This window comes from Mus caroli, unplaced genomic scaffold (assembly GCF_978045245.1).
Source record: "Mus caroli unplaced genomic scaffold, Mus_caroli_1 scaffold_9, whole genome shotgun sequence".
Classification (NCBI taxonomy): domain Eukaryota; kingdom Metazoa; phylum Chordata; class Mammalia; order Rodentia; family Muridae; genus Mus; species Mus caroli.
In genome coordinates this window covers 29,206,903-29,223,126 of record NW_028227264.1, presented here as the reverse complement: position 1 = coordinate 29,223,126, position 16,224 = coordinate 29,206,903, and the positions used below count along the sequence as shown (strand labels likewise).

At 39.6% G+C, this 16,224-nt stretch overlaps 1 protein-coding gene across 2 annotated transcripts in view; it reads left to right on the top strand.

Moving 5' to 3' along the window:
* Rnf217 (ring finger protein 217) overlaps positions 1 to 16,224 on the top strand; it is a 119,410-nt gene that overhangs the window by 81,357 nt on the left and 21,829 nt on the right. For both annotated transcript variants that reach the window (XR_015048382.1, XM_021174324.2), the window contains exon 3: positions 11,583 to 11,747. Coding sequence is in view for 1 of the 2 variants with exons in the window: in XM_021174324.2 (XP_021029983.1) it covers positions 11,583 to 11,747 (165 nt within the window). In the remaining variant the exon portion in view is untranslated. The remainder of the gene's footprint in view (positions 1 to 11,582; positions 11,748 to 16,224) is intronic.

Genomic DNA, 16,224 nt, shown 5'->3' with positions numbered 1-16,224 from the left:
TCCTGCCTTGAAAAGATCTAGATTAAAGGTGTATCTTCCTACTTCAAAAGATTTAATTAAGAAAAATCCCTTACCGATGTACCCAGTCACTTGGATTTTAATTAATTCCATATGTAGTCAAATGGACAACCAAGAACTGCCATCGTAACTAAACTCCTTATAATGAAAAGGTGAGAGCTGTTCTCCTGTTTCAGGGAGAGAAGTAGAGAGGATCAATTTATCACTGGGGATCAGAAGCAGCCAATTGTAGTTTCCTGAGGCCCTTAAATTCCAAGCTGCCCTCTCCTCCCAAGTGAAGACTGGGAATGAGATACTTTTCATGCTGACTCAGTTTGAGTTGAAGGCCATGCATATCAACACAGGGAACATGTCAAAGGCACCTCTGTGGCTCCTGCAGGTAAAACTAGTAACAGCCCTTCACTCATCACACGGTTATTAAGCTCACCTGGGGTGATTTGTACACTGGTGCTGTGACTCAGTATCAGATAGAAGGAGCTGACACTCAGATGTCCTGGAGAAACAGTCTTACAGCTCTAGCACATTTCCACCCTTATGGAATGGTCATAGGCCCTCTGGGCAGTCATATTCCCTAAAGCTGCACACACATGCTATTTCACTATGTGGTGAAAATCATTTTCTAAGGGCTTTCAGAAGGCTACTGGGGCAACAGGTGCTTATAAAACGTGCTTAGTGCTCCTTCTGATTGAAATGACATGTGCAATTACGATTCTCTGCACTCCTTTCTACATCCTGCCCTCCCCCCCACTCCACCTTACCATCCCCCCACACACCATCTTTTCAAACTGACTGCTTACAAATGAGAAGCCGGCTGCCATTCAGCCACCAGGGTCAGTGTAGCTCCTGACGTGGACTGACTTCTCTTGAGACTGACATATCATCCGTGCTAGCAGCTGACAGAAAAGACATGTAGCTTTTCAGATTTTGTTGCACAAGAGAGATAAAAATGAAGTTGTCCAGCTAGGTTTAAGGAAAGCCAGTTAAACAAAGGGAGTGTTGCATATGTTAATCTTGAAGTGTTTATTGATACTCGCTGGTGATACAAGCCAGCTAGATTTTATGAACACATTTTCCCCTTTATTTATGAGGGGCCTTGTCAAACTCACCTGTCTTTCTTTCTTGATTTCATAAAACAGCTATATTTTTAGAAAAATTTCCTGCCCTTCTAACAGTCAAATATTGAAATTCACCTGATATTTTATCCCTATATCTACCCCTAAACACCATAAATAATAATAATCCAGACCTAAAGCTAACATAAATTGACCTCAGTAGTATTTAGAGCTGATTTTTTTTTTCTTGAGGTTTTAGAACAAAAAACAACAATGAGTCATTTTTAGTGTTGACTGGTTAGGAGAATGGCAAGTTAGCTACATCTAGGGCTGGTGTACAGTGGTCAGAAGGTGTTCAGGAACAAGAAGGGTTGGGACTCTGCCTTTCTTTCCCTTTGTCCTCTGTAAACCTGCCTTTTCTTGTTTACTCTCCCATGTGTATAAACCCAGTGAGGTGCCACACTGGCCTAGGGATGACAGAACTTTCCAGCTCCTCCCTCTTTTATACATTAGCGAAAAAGTGGGTACTGGGACAAGATGTAGATTCACTCACTCACTTCCCTAGGCCTTGCTTTCTGAGCTTAGACTTAGTCTACAAAGTATTTCCAGGTGCACTGTTGTGAAAAGGTGATCTTGGATGAGGGAAAGGGGGCTCATTTAACCCTACACCAATCACCTTTGCGGTGGTGGTGGTGGTGGTGGCAGTAGTGGCAGTGTTGCTCCTTGCTACCGCTCCAATGTTCTGGGTTCCCGAATATGAAACACACACACACACACACTCAACCTTTATATTTTAATATGCCTGAAACAGCTCAGTGGCTGTCCCACTTCCAATTCTTCATGTGTCTAATACTCTCCCCTCTGATATTCCTAAGTTATTACTTACTAAAACCTATGTTCTATCTTGGCTGCCCTGAACCCAGACCTGCAGCCCTCTTGGGCTGAGTTCCCCAGAACCTACATGACAGCTAAGTTCTCTGCCCGGCACCTCCTAGACGTGACATCTACTCCTTTCCTGGTAAGGCAGCTATCTCACTTCCTGCTCCTTCCTCAATTCCTTGCCCGGGAATCCTAAAATCCAGCCTCTGTCTCCTTGCCCTAACTTTGGCCACCAGCAACTTTCTTTACCAATCAAAACCAACTGGCTGCAGAGTCCCTCAGCATCTTAAGTTTTTGAATGTGCTGATTCTCATGTAATTCTGGGGATCAAATCCACAACAGTTCTCCTTTGCAGGTTCTGATACATCATCCTAGAAAGACATATATTCTGCTTGAAAAAATTTTTTTAAGTTTTGAGGTGAATGTAAGCTTTGGATAAACTTAGCATCTTGATAGACCTTATCCTGTCCCATGTGACTCTGCTTGTTTTTATCTACTTTTGGTCTCCAGTTGTTTGAACTTTCCTCTTCTAGCTTGGTTTTATCCCTCCTGGGCAACCCTCAGGCAAGATACATTTAACCATCCCTGGACTTTGTTAAGGTACTCATGCCTCATGAGATGTGAAGGTTCCTGTACTGCTAGAAGAAACAGCAGTAAACAATGAAATTTTCGAGTAGGCTATTGCAAATCTGCCAGGAGAATATGGCCACTGTTATGACTCTGGCTTTAGGACTGGATGTTAAAAAGGATCAAATCGTGCTTCTTGGAGATGTTCAAAACTGTATATCAGACTCTTTTCCTCCTCTCGGCAGTACATGCACATGCTCACATTTCCCACTCTGAAGGAGGAAGAAGAGGAGGAAGAAGAAAAAGAAGAAAAGAAAAGAAAAGGGGATTTTTCTATTCTTTTTTTTTTCTAAAGATTTGTTTTATGAGTACACTGTAGCTGTTTCCAGACACACCAGAAGAGGGCATCAGATCCCTTTACAGATGGTTGTGAACCACTATGTGGTTGCTAGGAATTGAACTCAGGACCTTTGGAAGAGCAGACAGTGCTCTTAACCGCTGAGCCATCTCTCCAGCCCCAGATTCTCTATTCTTAAAGAAAATCTTATAGCTCATATTTCCTGATAATTTATTACATTGGCTAGATTCTCTAGGACATACTCTAGGCTGATTTTTAGATGATTTATATGAGGAGTGTCTGAACCATTTGTATTGAGGTGCATATGCCAGGGTTATAGGGATTTATAGAGTCTGTTTATTGGAAAAGTCAGAAAGGCTCAAGGTAAGCTAGCTGAAGTGCCCTCTCAGATCTGGCTGTTAGAATACTTGTTTCTGTGTGTGCTCTCAGGGCTCTGTGCAGTACTGCAGGTGGACTTTGGCTAACAGGGTCGTAGCACATGTTACAGCAACATTCTACCCATTGTGTAAGAGCACAGTCTTCCCTGAAACATCTTTTCCAGGGCACTGACATGTACTTGGCAGATTACGATCATATGACTGCCCAGCGTCATGCCTGTCTGCTTCTAGTAAGATAGTTACAGAAAAGATATTCTCTTTCTATTCTGTGTTAAAAAAAAAATCAGTATGATCAGTACCTGTCACTATATGAATACTACATGAATCTGCTGCCAATGAATTGTTTCATTATTGAGAAGATGTTTAACCTGATGTTAGATTTAAAGAAATCTCTCATGGAAAACTGAGATAGCTCTCACCTTCAGAGTGACTTACATATGCATGGATGTTGTCTAACATCTTGAGCATAATAAGTAATGACTTTTGCGATTTATTTTAAATTATAGGGCTGGGCATTGACTCATATGGTTAAGTGCTTAATGTATAAACTAGAGAACATGGGTTCAGATGCCTACCCCTACATAAAAGTTGGAGGTGCAACATGTATCTGTAACCCCCAACCTTAGGGAAGCTTGGAGAGAGGCTGATTCCAGGGGCCTCTGGCCAACCAGCATAGCCAAGCATTGAGCTCCAGGTTCACTGAGAAACCCTGTGTCAAAATGAGAGACAAGGCAAAAGAAGAAAACATCAGACATTGACCTCTGACCTACACACAAAAGTGCAGAAACACACTTGAACTCACACATACATACAACATATATAATTTTTAAAAGTTTTATTGCATTATGATAAAAAAATACATAATTTCAATTTATCTGAATTTGTTAACATTTTAAAAATACTTTGAGTAAATAGACTTACATCACATTCTTCTTTCCCTTTCAATACCTGCCATACCTTTCATTTTTTATCATATTCTTTAAAATTTACATAATATAACAATAAAAATGAGTATTATAAAAGTTGTTTGATATAAAACAATCAATTGAATAGTCTTATGAAGTTGCTTGTCTACAGCAATACTGAAAATACATATGTTTTCTCAATATAAATTTTAAGTAACTCCAAATATATTAACTGTATATATTTTAAAATAATATATCACTATTATTTTTTAATGAACATAAGTAGATAAAGTTTTTTTGTTTGTTTGTTTGTTTTGTCTTTAGTAGAGCTTAAAATCTTGGCTCTTACTGTGGTACAAACACAAAATAAGAACAGTTTTTGGACATTGGAGTTCATTGTAATAAGGCTGTACTTCAATGTCCCTCACATCACTGAAGGATTTTACCTTCATAGTAGCTAAGCTAAGAGTTGACAGTTCTGCTGCACCAAGGAATGAATTGTAGGCATGATTATTTGAATACAGATTTCCTGCTATGGTCAAAGTTATTTGACTTGAGTGATTGTCTTCATTCTCAGCCCACGGGGAACAGGTTACATTCGTTTAAAAAATGGTGTGTGTATTAAGATGGTCTATCCGTGAGGTCATTCATCAACTGTTTCTGTGAAGAATGGTTGTGCTTGGAGGGTGGCACAGACGTTAGGTGGGGGTAAGATTCTGGTTCATTGGCCATGATGATTTTGAAAAGTACTCATCTCAGAATAAGAGTAACTTATAAAGTCCTCTTCTTCAAAATTGATAAAATAATTATAAATATCAAGCAAAGCATTCAGTCTCACTCTTTGCTGTTCTTTTACAAGCCACCTCCCAAATTATTTGTCTACATTTCTTTTTGGCTGTGTAAATAATTTTGAAATATGTAAGCTGTTTTGAAAACCATAGTATAGTGTAAAAACATCACATAAACAATCCTACTGATAGAGAGGCTGAGATAGGAGAAGCATGATTTCAAGACCATTATGTGGCACACAGCAAGACCCTGTCACGTACAAACAAGCAGAAAGTGTATATGGATTGTATAATATTGGACCTATTTCTCCAATTACCAAATTAGAGAGACCACTGGATGACAGCCAACAAATTTCTAATTCCTCATACTTTTGAATTCAAATCAATTAGAATATGTTGGTAATATTAATTTTCGAATTAAGAGATAGTAAGGAAAAGTGATTGTTACTTCCTGTTATTTTTGTTGTTAGAGGTGGAATTATGTTTGTGTGGATTTCTTGAAAGATTACTTTCTTGCTTTTTCTAGGGTGTAGATTCACTCCTTGTGTTGGTGTTTTCCATCTACTATCCTTTGTAGGACTGGATTTGTGGAAAGGTATTGTGTAAATTTGGTTTTATTATGGAATATCTTGTTTTCTTCTTCTTCAGTAATTGAGAGTTTTTCTGGGTATAGTAGCCTGGGCTGGCATTTGTGTTCTCTTAGGGTCTGTATGACATCTGCCTAGGATCTTCTAGCTTTCATAGTCTCTGGTGAGAAGTCTGGTGTAATTCTGATAGGCCTGCCTTTATATGTTACTTGACTTTTTTCCCTTACTGCTTTTAATATTCTTTGTTTGTTTAGTTCATTTGGTGTTTTGATTATTTTGTGATGGGAGAAATTTCTTTTTTGGTCCAGTCTATTTGGAGTTCTGTAGGCTTCTTGCATGTTCATGGGCATCTCTTTCTTTAGGTTAGAGAGCTTTTCTTCTATAATTTTGTTGAAGATATTGACTGGCCCTTTAAGTTCGGAATCTTCACTCTCTTCTATACCTATTATCCTTAGGTTTGGTCTTCTCATTGTGTCCTAGATTTCCTGGATGTTTTGCATCAGGATCTTTTTGCTTTTTGCATTTTCTTTCACTATTGTATCATTGTTTTCTATGGGATCTTCTGCACCTGGGATTCTCACTTTTATCTTTTGTATTCTGTTGGTGATCTATGACTCATGATCTCTTTCCTAGGTTTTCTAACTCCAGGATTGTCTCCCTTTGTGATTTCTTTATTGTTTCTACTTCCATTTTTAGATCCTGGATGGTTTTGTTCCTTTCCTTCGCCTGCTTGTTTGTATTTTCCTGTAATTCTTTAAGGGATTTTTGTGTTTCCTCTTTAATGGCTTCTAGCTGTTTATCTGTGTTCTCCGGTATTTCTTTAAGGGAGTTATTTATGTCCTTCTTAAAGTCCTCTATCTTCATCATGTGAACTGATTTTAGATCTGAATCTTGCTTTTCTGGTATGTTGGGGTATCCAGAACTTGATATAGTAAGAGAATTGGGTTCTGATGATGCCAAGTAACCTTGGTTTCTGTTGCTTTTGTTCTTACGATTGCCTCTTGCCATCTGGTTATCTCTAGTGTTACCTGCCTTGGTTGTCTGACTGGAGCCTGTCCTTTCTGTAATCCTGGTTGTGCCAGAACTCCTTAGAGTCAAGCTGTCTCTGTGACCTGTGATTCTTGGATCCTGTGATCCTGAGATGCTGGGTGTGTCAGAGCTCCTGGAAGTCAAGCTGCCTCTGGGACCCTGAGATCCTGGTGTGATCAAGGTCCTGGGATCCTGGGATCCTATGATCCTGGCCATGTTACCGCCTGGGAGTGGAGCTCCCGAGGTCTGCTCAGGGCACCGTCCCAGACAGATCGGAAGGAACCTGAGCCACTGGTCTCGTGGAGGTCCTGCATGCCTGGGTCCCACTGGTCCCATTTACTCCCAGTGTTGGGACAGATATTGTGTCCTCCTCACCTCTGATCCTATGATCCTGGGCGTGTTAGAGTGCCTGGAAGTGGAGCTGCCTCTGGGTGTTGTGGGGCTGGCTTCAGAGTTTATGCCCAAGTGCTCAGGGCACTGGCCCAGACCTAGATTTTTATTCTTGAGTGTTTTGTGTGTGTGTGTGTGTGTGTGTGTGTGTTTGGCAGGGGGTGGTGGTGCTTGATGAACTTACAGGAAAACATCACTTCCTTAGGGCAGCTGAGTTTAAATACCTATCACCTGACTGTTGGAATAGCAAGGATTCTTGCAAAAACAAATGTGTCAGAAATGTCTTATGAAGTTACTTTGTATGTCTTAATCCATGCAGAAGGATTTGCACCTTATTCAAGATGATCAATAAAGCATCAGGAAGATAAGATGTTTAGGAAATGTCATCTGGTGGTGTGGTAGTGCCATGTCAGTGCCATTGTCAGTTTCTGGATTTAGTCAGATTCCTTTTACAGAGAACTTACTAATTGCCCGTGGTTTATGTTATTAGTTTAGGGCATCCAGGAGGCAAATGAGGACTTTAGCTCCAGAGAATTTGTAGACTCTTGGGGAGACTGGATATCTGTATGCCTAATATAAATTTCCTGGTAAAGGTCCTAAATATGCATGGGAAGCAGAGGGAAGATATTTTCAAGCAAGAAGCTTCAGGATACATCAGTGGAAACATCATCTTAATTAGATCCTTTTCAATTACAGGCAGCAAAGAGGTAATCTTTCTCAGGCCAACCCAGTGAGGTTTCCTACACACACAAACAACTTCCTGGAAATGGGAAGGAAGAGAGCAGGCCTCAGGAAGAACCATACAGTCCTGGTAGCATAACAACACAGGCCAGTGTCAGTTGTCTTCTCTGGGGATCTGTACCTACTTGTCTTCTTGTCTTTGCCTCCACAGTAAAGGCCAGATGCATGTGAATCCCCATCTTGCCTCTAGGTAGAAAAGATACAGTTTGCTTCTCTTCATTAAAGAAGGAGTGACCTCTGCTGCCAAAACAAATGTCAGCTATTCTTCAGGCAGCTTGTCAACCATGTCAACCAGGAGCTACATGTATTTGGGAGAATCTCTGGGTCCAATAGTCTGTAGCTGAAGAGATGAAGTAAATAGATTGATCCTTTTCAAACTTTAGCATGGGTATATGTAGTGGCTATTCCTGGTTATCAACTTAACTATATCTGGAATGAACTACAAACCAGAATTGGAGGACTCACCTGTGATCCAGGTCTTGAGGCTGGAAGACACGTTTCTGACCTGGATCTTGGCATTGAGATCTTAAGGCATAGTGGCTATGAAAAGCTTAGGCCCAGTGAAAGTAATGTATAAGAGTCACTCCAGTGGTACTTGTTTTGAAGGCAAAAAGGGGTCATGAAGAGCAGCTGAGGCTTGGCACTGTGAGAGGCCATGTAAGGCCATTGGTGAAGGTGCAGCCTCCGTTGCAATTGATGGTCCAGGACAGAGGGGTCATGCAAGGATGTGATGATTGGCATCATGAAGAGAGCCTATGGGAGGCTATTGGTGAAGCCTAGTTGCAGTAGAAGACAGCAGTGTTTTGGAGATGCCAGTACCATGAGATGACCACCAAGGACAGCAGCAGCAGTGGAGTATAGGCAGCTAGAGTCTAGAAGACAGGTATGTGCTACAAAGTGCAGAGCTGGAGAAGTGACCCAAGCCATTGGAGGAATCCAGAAGATTGTGAGCTGATCCCAGACATTGGACAGTTAGAGTTTGATTTTTCTTTTGGTTGTGACTGTGCCCTGATATTTTTTCCCTCTTGAAGTAAGAAGGTAGGTTAGTAGAGTCCATAGTTAAGAGACTTTGAATTTTAAAAGGGATTCGATATTTTAAAGGAATTGAAATTTTAATATGTAAGTACTTGTAAAGATTGTGGGACTTCTAAAGTTATTTAGATTTAGGGAGTGAATAAGAAAGTAAGGGTTAAGGCTTAATAGTGATGTGTTTGTGTGTCAAGTTGACAAGGGGTCAATTGTACTGGCTGGTTTTGTGTGTCAACTTGACACAAGCTAGAGTTATCACAGAGAAAGGAGCCTCCCTTGAAGAAATGCCTCCATGAGATCCGGCTGTGAGGCATTTTCTCAATTAGTGATCAAGGTGGGAGGGCCCAGTGTGGGTGGTACCATCCCTGGGATGGTAGTCGTGGGTTCTATAAGAAAACAAGCTGAGCAAAACAGAGGAATCAAGCCAGTAAGTAACATCCATTCATGGCCTCTGCATCAGCTCTTGCTTCCTGACCTGCCTGAGGTCCAGTCCTGACTTCCTTGGGTGATGAACACCAATGTGAAAGTGTAAGCTGAATAAACCCCTTCCTCCCCAACTTGCTTCTTGGTCCTGATGTTTTGTGTAGGAATCGAAACCCTAAGACAGTATGAAACAACTGAAGAGACTCTTGGGAAATTAAAAATTAAGCTCTTGACTCATTACATATGGGTTTCATGAGCTCTGTGTTTCCAACAAGCTCCCAGGTGGTTCTGATGTCATTTGTCCTCTTTTTCCTTGAGTAGTGTGTCAGTGACCTCTCTCACTGCTGACAAAATACCTGCCGTTCAAGAGAATACAGCCCATCATGCTGGGGACAGTGGCCACATTGCATCTACAATCAGAAAGAAGACTTGACAGGAAGTGGGGCAAGGCTCTAATGCTTCAGCCCTGCCACAGTGACCCACTTCCTCCAATAAGGCTTCACCTTCTAAAGGCTCCACAACCTTCCCCAACAGTGTCCCCATCTGGAGACCAGGTGTCACATCTCACATTCAAACTGGTCCCAGTGGGAAGGAGGGGGTATGGTGTGTCTGTGTGAAAATAATTTTATTTCAGAAGGCAAACTCCACGTGGCAGGCCTGTAGTTGTGAACTGGTATCTCTTGAAGGCAATAACTGAACGAAGGAGCAGAGGAGAAGTCAGCATTGCCATCTGCATTTATGTAAGACTGATTTTGAATGTGGTTCAGGTCATAATGAATAAGGCACCATGGCATCTTCAGACAAAAGCCAGTTCAGTAACTACTCAGGGATATTCTCTGAGTGCCAAAGTTATTATACTTCTGTATTATTTTAGCTCGGTGTGAAATTTTATTACTCAACTTTTGTCTACAGGGATCCTTGAGCCATTGTCGTGTCCCACCTTTGTGAAGTATTTCCTTGTCTTGGAGTTACATTACTTCTATTCACAAGTAAATATAATATAAATCTGATTTGAAACCCTGCAGGGGAAGAAGAGAGCTGTGTGTGTTTGTGTCTGTGCATCTCTGTGTACAAGTGTGTTTATGCAGAGTTCAACCTCATGCACCTTGTGTAGTTTTAGTTTTTGAGACAGCCTTTTACTTGGCCTGGTACTCCACCTTACTGAGTTAGGCTATACTGGCTGGCCACTTAGTCCCAGAACTACAGTTGCAAGTGTGAACAACCTCTGTGTCTGGTGTTTGTTAAATATGGGTTCTGGGAATTGAACTCAGATCCTCAGGCTTGCTGTTTGATTTCCTTTAAAAGAGATCTTACATCTTTTCACCTGATGATGCTAGAATTTGGTGCTAGAGTTTAGGGATGCCACCGTGTGCTTATACCACACCTTCATGGCAAGAATGAGAAATACTGTGTGAAACGGAACACATCACTGCTGTTGAAAACAAAGGAAGGCATGAAGGATACCTTCCGTGTCGAGTGGACAACAGATGCTCCCGGTGATTCCATACGTTGGCGTACACCACAAAGGCTTCCTTCTGTGGTGGTCTAGGTGTCACCATCGGGATCACATACTGTTACCTCTCTAACAGGACCATCCTGCTCAGTGCTGACTCAGCAGTGTGGCACTGGCACAGTGTTCTCCACTTGAGGAAGCACTTATAGGTAAAGCAAGCCTTTGGTAAGAAAAGCAATGGAAATGACTAAAAAGTTGGCTCGGGACAAGTGAATTGACAAGTGGTCAAAGTTTTTTAATTTGGTGCCTTTGGGATTTACTTTGTGCTTCAATGGGGAAATTTTTCATTCAACCAAATTGTTTTCGAAATGAAAATGTCTCATGTTTAATTAATGCCTGAGTAGTCTCTGACAACAAGCTATCCTTATGAAAACAGGTTTTTTTTCCTCTTTCAGTAGCAAAGTATTCCTATTTTACTGGGAATTTGTCTTGTTTGTTCTTGAGGAAATTATTATTTCAAATAATAACCTTTTAGCTAATTTCCCAACACATTGACATTATTATCTTTGAGGCACTATGCTGGTTAATTTTTTGTCAAACTGATACAGTTTCAGGTCATCTGGGAAGAAGAAACCTCAATTGAGAAAATTACTCCATCAGTAGAGCATTGTTTTCAATAATGCTTCATATAGGAGGGCCCAGCCCACTCAGGCCAGTGCCACCTCTGGATAGATGGTCCTGGGTTACATAAGAGAGCAGGCTGATCAAGCTAGCAAGCAATGCTCCTCTGTGGCCTCTGCTTCAGTTCTGGCTGAAGTCCTTTTTCTTTTCCTGAGTTCCTTCCCTTATCTCCCTTCATGGTGGACTGTGATTGGAAGGTGTAAGCCAAACAACCCCCTTCCTACCCAAGCTGCTTCTGTTTACAGTGTTTATCACAGTGACAGAGAACTATCTCATGAGTACTAATAACTGCTTTTCTTGCACAGATCCAGTGTCCCACTTGCCAATTGATCTGGTGTTTTAAGTGCCACTCTCCTTGGCATGAAGGTGTTAACTGCAAGGAGTACAAAAAAGGAGACAAGTTACTGCGTCACTGGGCCAGTGAGATTGAGCATGGGCAGAGAAATGCCCAGAAGTGTCCAAAGTGCAAGGTGAGATATGCTTTAGCAGGAAGGGAATGACGCCCACATTTAAAGGGACAGTATTCACAGCATGGACATGTAGCATGTTCATAACTGTCTAATCAAGTGTGAGGAGGCTTTGCCATGTCATTCTTAAAGAATAATTGTACTGCATGTCAAACTGAATATATGTGTACATAAATAGTGTCTATTATTGTCATTACCATCCATTGCAGTCTGACATTTTTTATCTTAAGATTTACTTTAGAAAACTGTGTGTGTGTTTGAATAGTACTTTTCAACAAATTTACTTTTAGTCAACCATATTGGGCCTAATTTTCTTTAAGAATAATTTTGCAGTTGGTTCCTTGAGACCTAGCACTAGATAAATGAAATCTAAATTATTATAAAAAAAATTAATAATGATGAATCCAAATTGTAGCAAAAGCATTTTATAAACTAATGTATTATTGAGCATGTAATGTTTTGCTGTGCCAAATTCACATCCTATGTATATATATATATATATGTGTGTGTGTGTGTGTGCGTGTGTGTGTGTGTATGTATAGACAGTAAATAGTGTAGTGTGACATTTATGCCATATACTTTGTGACAAGAAGAACTCTGGGAAAAGCTCTTTCTATGTTACTGAGGCTGAACTGGAACTCTTGGATTCAAGTGATCGTCTGTCTCAGCCTCCTCCGTAGCTAGACCTCCTGACCAGCTCAACTTAATTCTTGTTATTGCTACAGAAAATAAGGTTTCTTACTTTTCTCTGCACTATAGAACAGAGCCCATTTCAGTCTTTATCTCTGTGCTGAACCAATGGCTCTGTGAACATTAGTTTTCTAAGATGAGGCAGTTTGCCCTTCACTTGCCTAGCACTCCAGAGGACTTCTCAATTTCAGGTCAGTAGATGCTGAGGAGCCTCTCATTCATCCTACTTCCTCAGGACTCAACTTCATATCTCTGCACAGGCCTAAAACTGTACTCTGGCTCTGAACAAATGGTCCTGCAACACACACTGGAGGATTTCTGAATGAATAGAGGCAGTGCAGAAAATTATGCATTTATGCCCTTTGTATCCTAATCTAACATTAAGTAGAAGGATGGGGGGAAAGGCAGCTGGTGTACTCACTGAGGGCCCTAACAATGTCTGCAGTTTCCACAATACAGATAAATAGCTAAAAGACAGTGGGAAAGGCTGCAGCCCATAAAGCAGGCTTTCAAAAGAATTGCCCTTTAAACATCCCAAAAGAAAGAGCCATGGAGCCACATGATGGCCTGAAAACAACCATAAAGCATAGGTCAGTGCAAGTCATTTTTTATGGCTTGTTTTGACTGCAGACATGGAGTTTTTCCCCTCCCAAGAATGACTTTAAATCTCTATATTTTCTGATTCATTTTTTGTTTATTTGGTGAGGGGGGGACTGTTTTTTAAAAAAATTCTTTTCTTTTCTTTATTCATTTATTTATTTATTTATTTATTGGTCTTTGAAGTCACTACCCCTTTTATTCCTCCAAAGAAACCTTTTTTCTCTTAGGAATTAAGGAGACAGATTTAGTGAGTTAATACTTTATACTCTAAGAGCACTTTTCACAAAACATCCATTAAAATTTACAGATATGAAAAAGGAAGATGGAAGAGTTTTTTCAAAGAATTTTCATATATAGTGCTTCCAAATGAACAACTTATTTTCATGTAAATAGCCTCAATATTTGTAGCAAAATGTATTTGAATTTTGTTTTGACAAAACTTACTTATATTTTTGCATTCTGTTATTTTGTTTTAAGTTAATTTTATAGTATTAATAGTAATTTGTATTTTTTAAGTGTTTCTAATCTCATAAACTTAATAGAAATTTGGGTTGAGAGGGAAAGCACCCACCCAGCACCCCACCGCACTCCCCCCCTCCCCCCGCATCCACTATGTCTCCACAGCCCATGCCCTTCTGAAATCACTTTTAGGAAGGATTTATGGGTATCATGCCTGTTCAGTGTCATTAGTTAACTATGTAACCACTCATTCATTTCTAATGTCAGTAAGCATTTCTATTAACTGTGTCATCTCTGCTTAAGTATCCTTTCCCTGACGTTTGATGTTGTTTACCACACTGAAAATACGATGTGAGTAATATGTACCATGGATACATCTTCTTTCCTATTTTGAACTGTTAGCGTGCACCATTGTGAAGGTAGAGCTACCTAGTGCAGGGTCTCTGTGTTTTCCATATTTGGTGGATAATGTCAGATTACTAAATTCTAAAAGTGGTGAAACAGCTTTCTTCCCCAAAAGTCTGCAGATTTCTGCTGAGCTTTTCTCTGTTTCCTATTCAGAGTTCAGGTATACCTTTACTCATTTGCTAGTTTAGTGTTTGTGACACACATCCTCATATTTACATTTCCTTATTTGCTTGTAGGCTGAATATTTATTCACATTCTTTGGCGTTTATCATGTACTCTTGAATTTTCTGTTTGTAATCTTCGGCGATTTGTGTGGGCTAGGTTGAGGCTTGCTTGTTTACATCGAATTCTATGAACTCTGTATTTCAAAATTTTAAACTTCTTTTATAGAATATTTCTCTGCTTGCTTTTTCTTTTTCTTTTGCTTGATTGATTTGAACATATTTTTAAAAGTTTTATTTGTCTGAATATATCATTTTCTGTCTCTTTGTACATACATACAAGCACACACAAATATTATGTACACATATATTTTAAATACATGTTATTCATATGCATTTGCTTATAAGTTTAAAAAGTCACTGATCATCCAGAAGTTTGATGTAAAAGTTTAATACAAGTGTCTATTTTCTTTCTTTCCTTTTACCTTTTGATATATCAATATTTTAACTTTTAAAATTTAATCTAACCATAATTTATTAAGATTTATTATGAATTAGATTCTTAAAAATGATTTTCCCCAATTGAATCATCTTGGTTCAACTGAATTTGTTAAATAATTCTGCCCTACCAATTAATTTGTAATTCTTGCTAAACAAATGTTACCTTGTAATACATAATATATTGTTAAATAATTCTGCCCTACCAATTAATTTGTAATTCTTGCTAAGCAAATGTTACCTTGTAATACATAATACTGTCTTTGCTGGGATCTCCAATCCTGTGGCTAAGTTTTTAGATAAATTCTATAGTAAAGCTGGTGAGTTCCAGTGACTATGCCTAAGTGAAACACATCATTCAAGCAGCATCAGAATGTGGGTGTCCCTGTGTGAACCTTGTGTGACCCTTGTGTGAAGTGTTTTAAATACAGCAGGTTCTTCCTCTCCTTCAGTTAGCAAAAGCTCCTCTCCCACTGTGGAATGCCTTTGCCTCAGGTGGAAGTACAGCTTCATACATGGCATGGTACTACAAGAAAATTTGACTTATGTAAACATTTCAAAATTAGTATTTATAATTGGTTTTTGGGGCCATCAAGATGGCTCAGTAAGTTAAAGGCTCTTGCCATCAAACCTGTTAACCTGAGTTCAATCTCAAAACTCATGTGGTAGAAGGAGAGATCCAACTCCTTGGACTTGTCGTACATTCTCCACAACTATGCTATGGCATGCTTATAGACACAGCATGCATACACACATGTATATAGTTACCAAGGAATAATATATATTAAAGAGTATAATTGAATCTAACAGACATTACAAATAAGTGTTGAAAGCCTCTCCTACCATTTATGATCAAGACATTTACCCATAAGTAATTATTTTGTATTGAGGTAAATATACAAAAACAATTCTAGAGGTTATTCATTAATTTTTTGTTTTGTTTTTTGTTTTGTTTGTTTGTTTTGGTTTTTCGAGACAGGGTTTCTCTGTATAGCCCTGGCTGTCCTGGAACTCACTTTGTAGACCAGGCTGGCCTTGAACTCAGAAATCTGCCTGCCTCTGCCTCCCAAGTGCTGGGATTAAAAGCGTGCACCACCACCGCCTGGCTCATTAATTATTTTTATGAGACTCTAATAACGTCTTATTAAGAGTGAATTTGTGAGGCTGCAGAGATGGCTCAGTGGTTAAGAGCACTGATGCTCCTCTGAAGGTCCTGAGTTCAAATCCCAGCAACCACATCGTGGCTCACAACTATCCATGATGAGATCTGACACCCTCTTCTGGAGTGTCTGAAGACAGCTATAGTGTACTCACTTATAATAAATAAATAAATCTTAATAAACAAATAAATGATTTTTTTAAAAAGAGTGAATTTGCTTAACCATTTTGATGAATGTCATTACCTTTTTAATTAATTAATTAATTAATTAATATGTATACACATACACACAAGAGGAGCTCACAGAGCTCAGAGAGGGCATCAGATACCCTGGAACTAGAGGTAAACATGGTTGTGAGTCACAATGTGGACACTGGGAATCGAAACTGTGTCCTCTTCAAGAGCAGTAAGTGAGCCACCTTCAAGAGCAGTAACTACTGAGCCTCTTTTCTAGCAACATCATTACCTTTTTTCTTAGTCTTTTTTCTCTTCTCTTCCTCCTCCT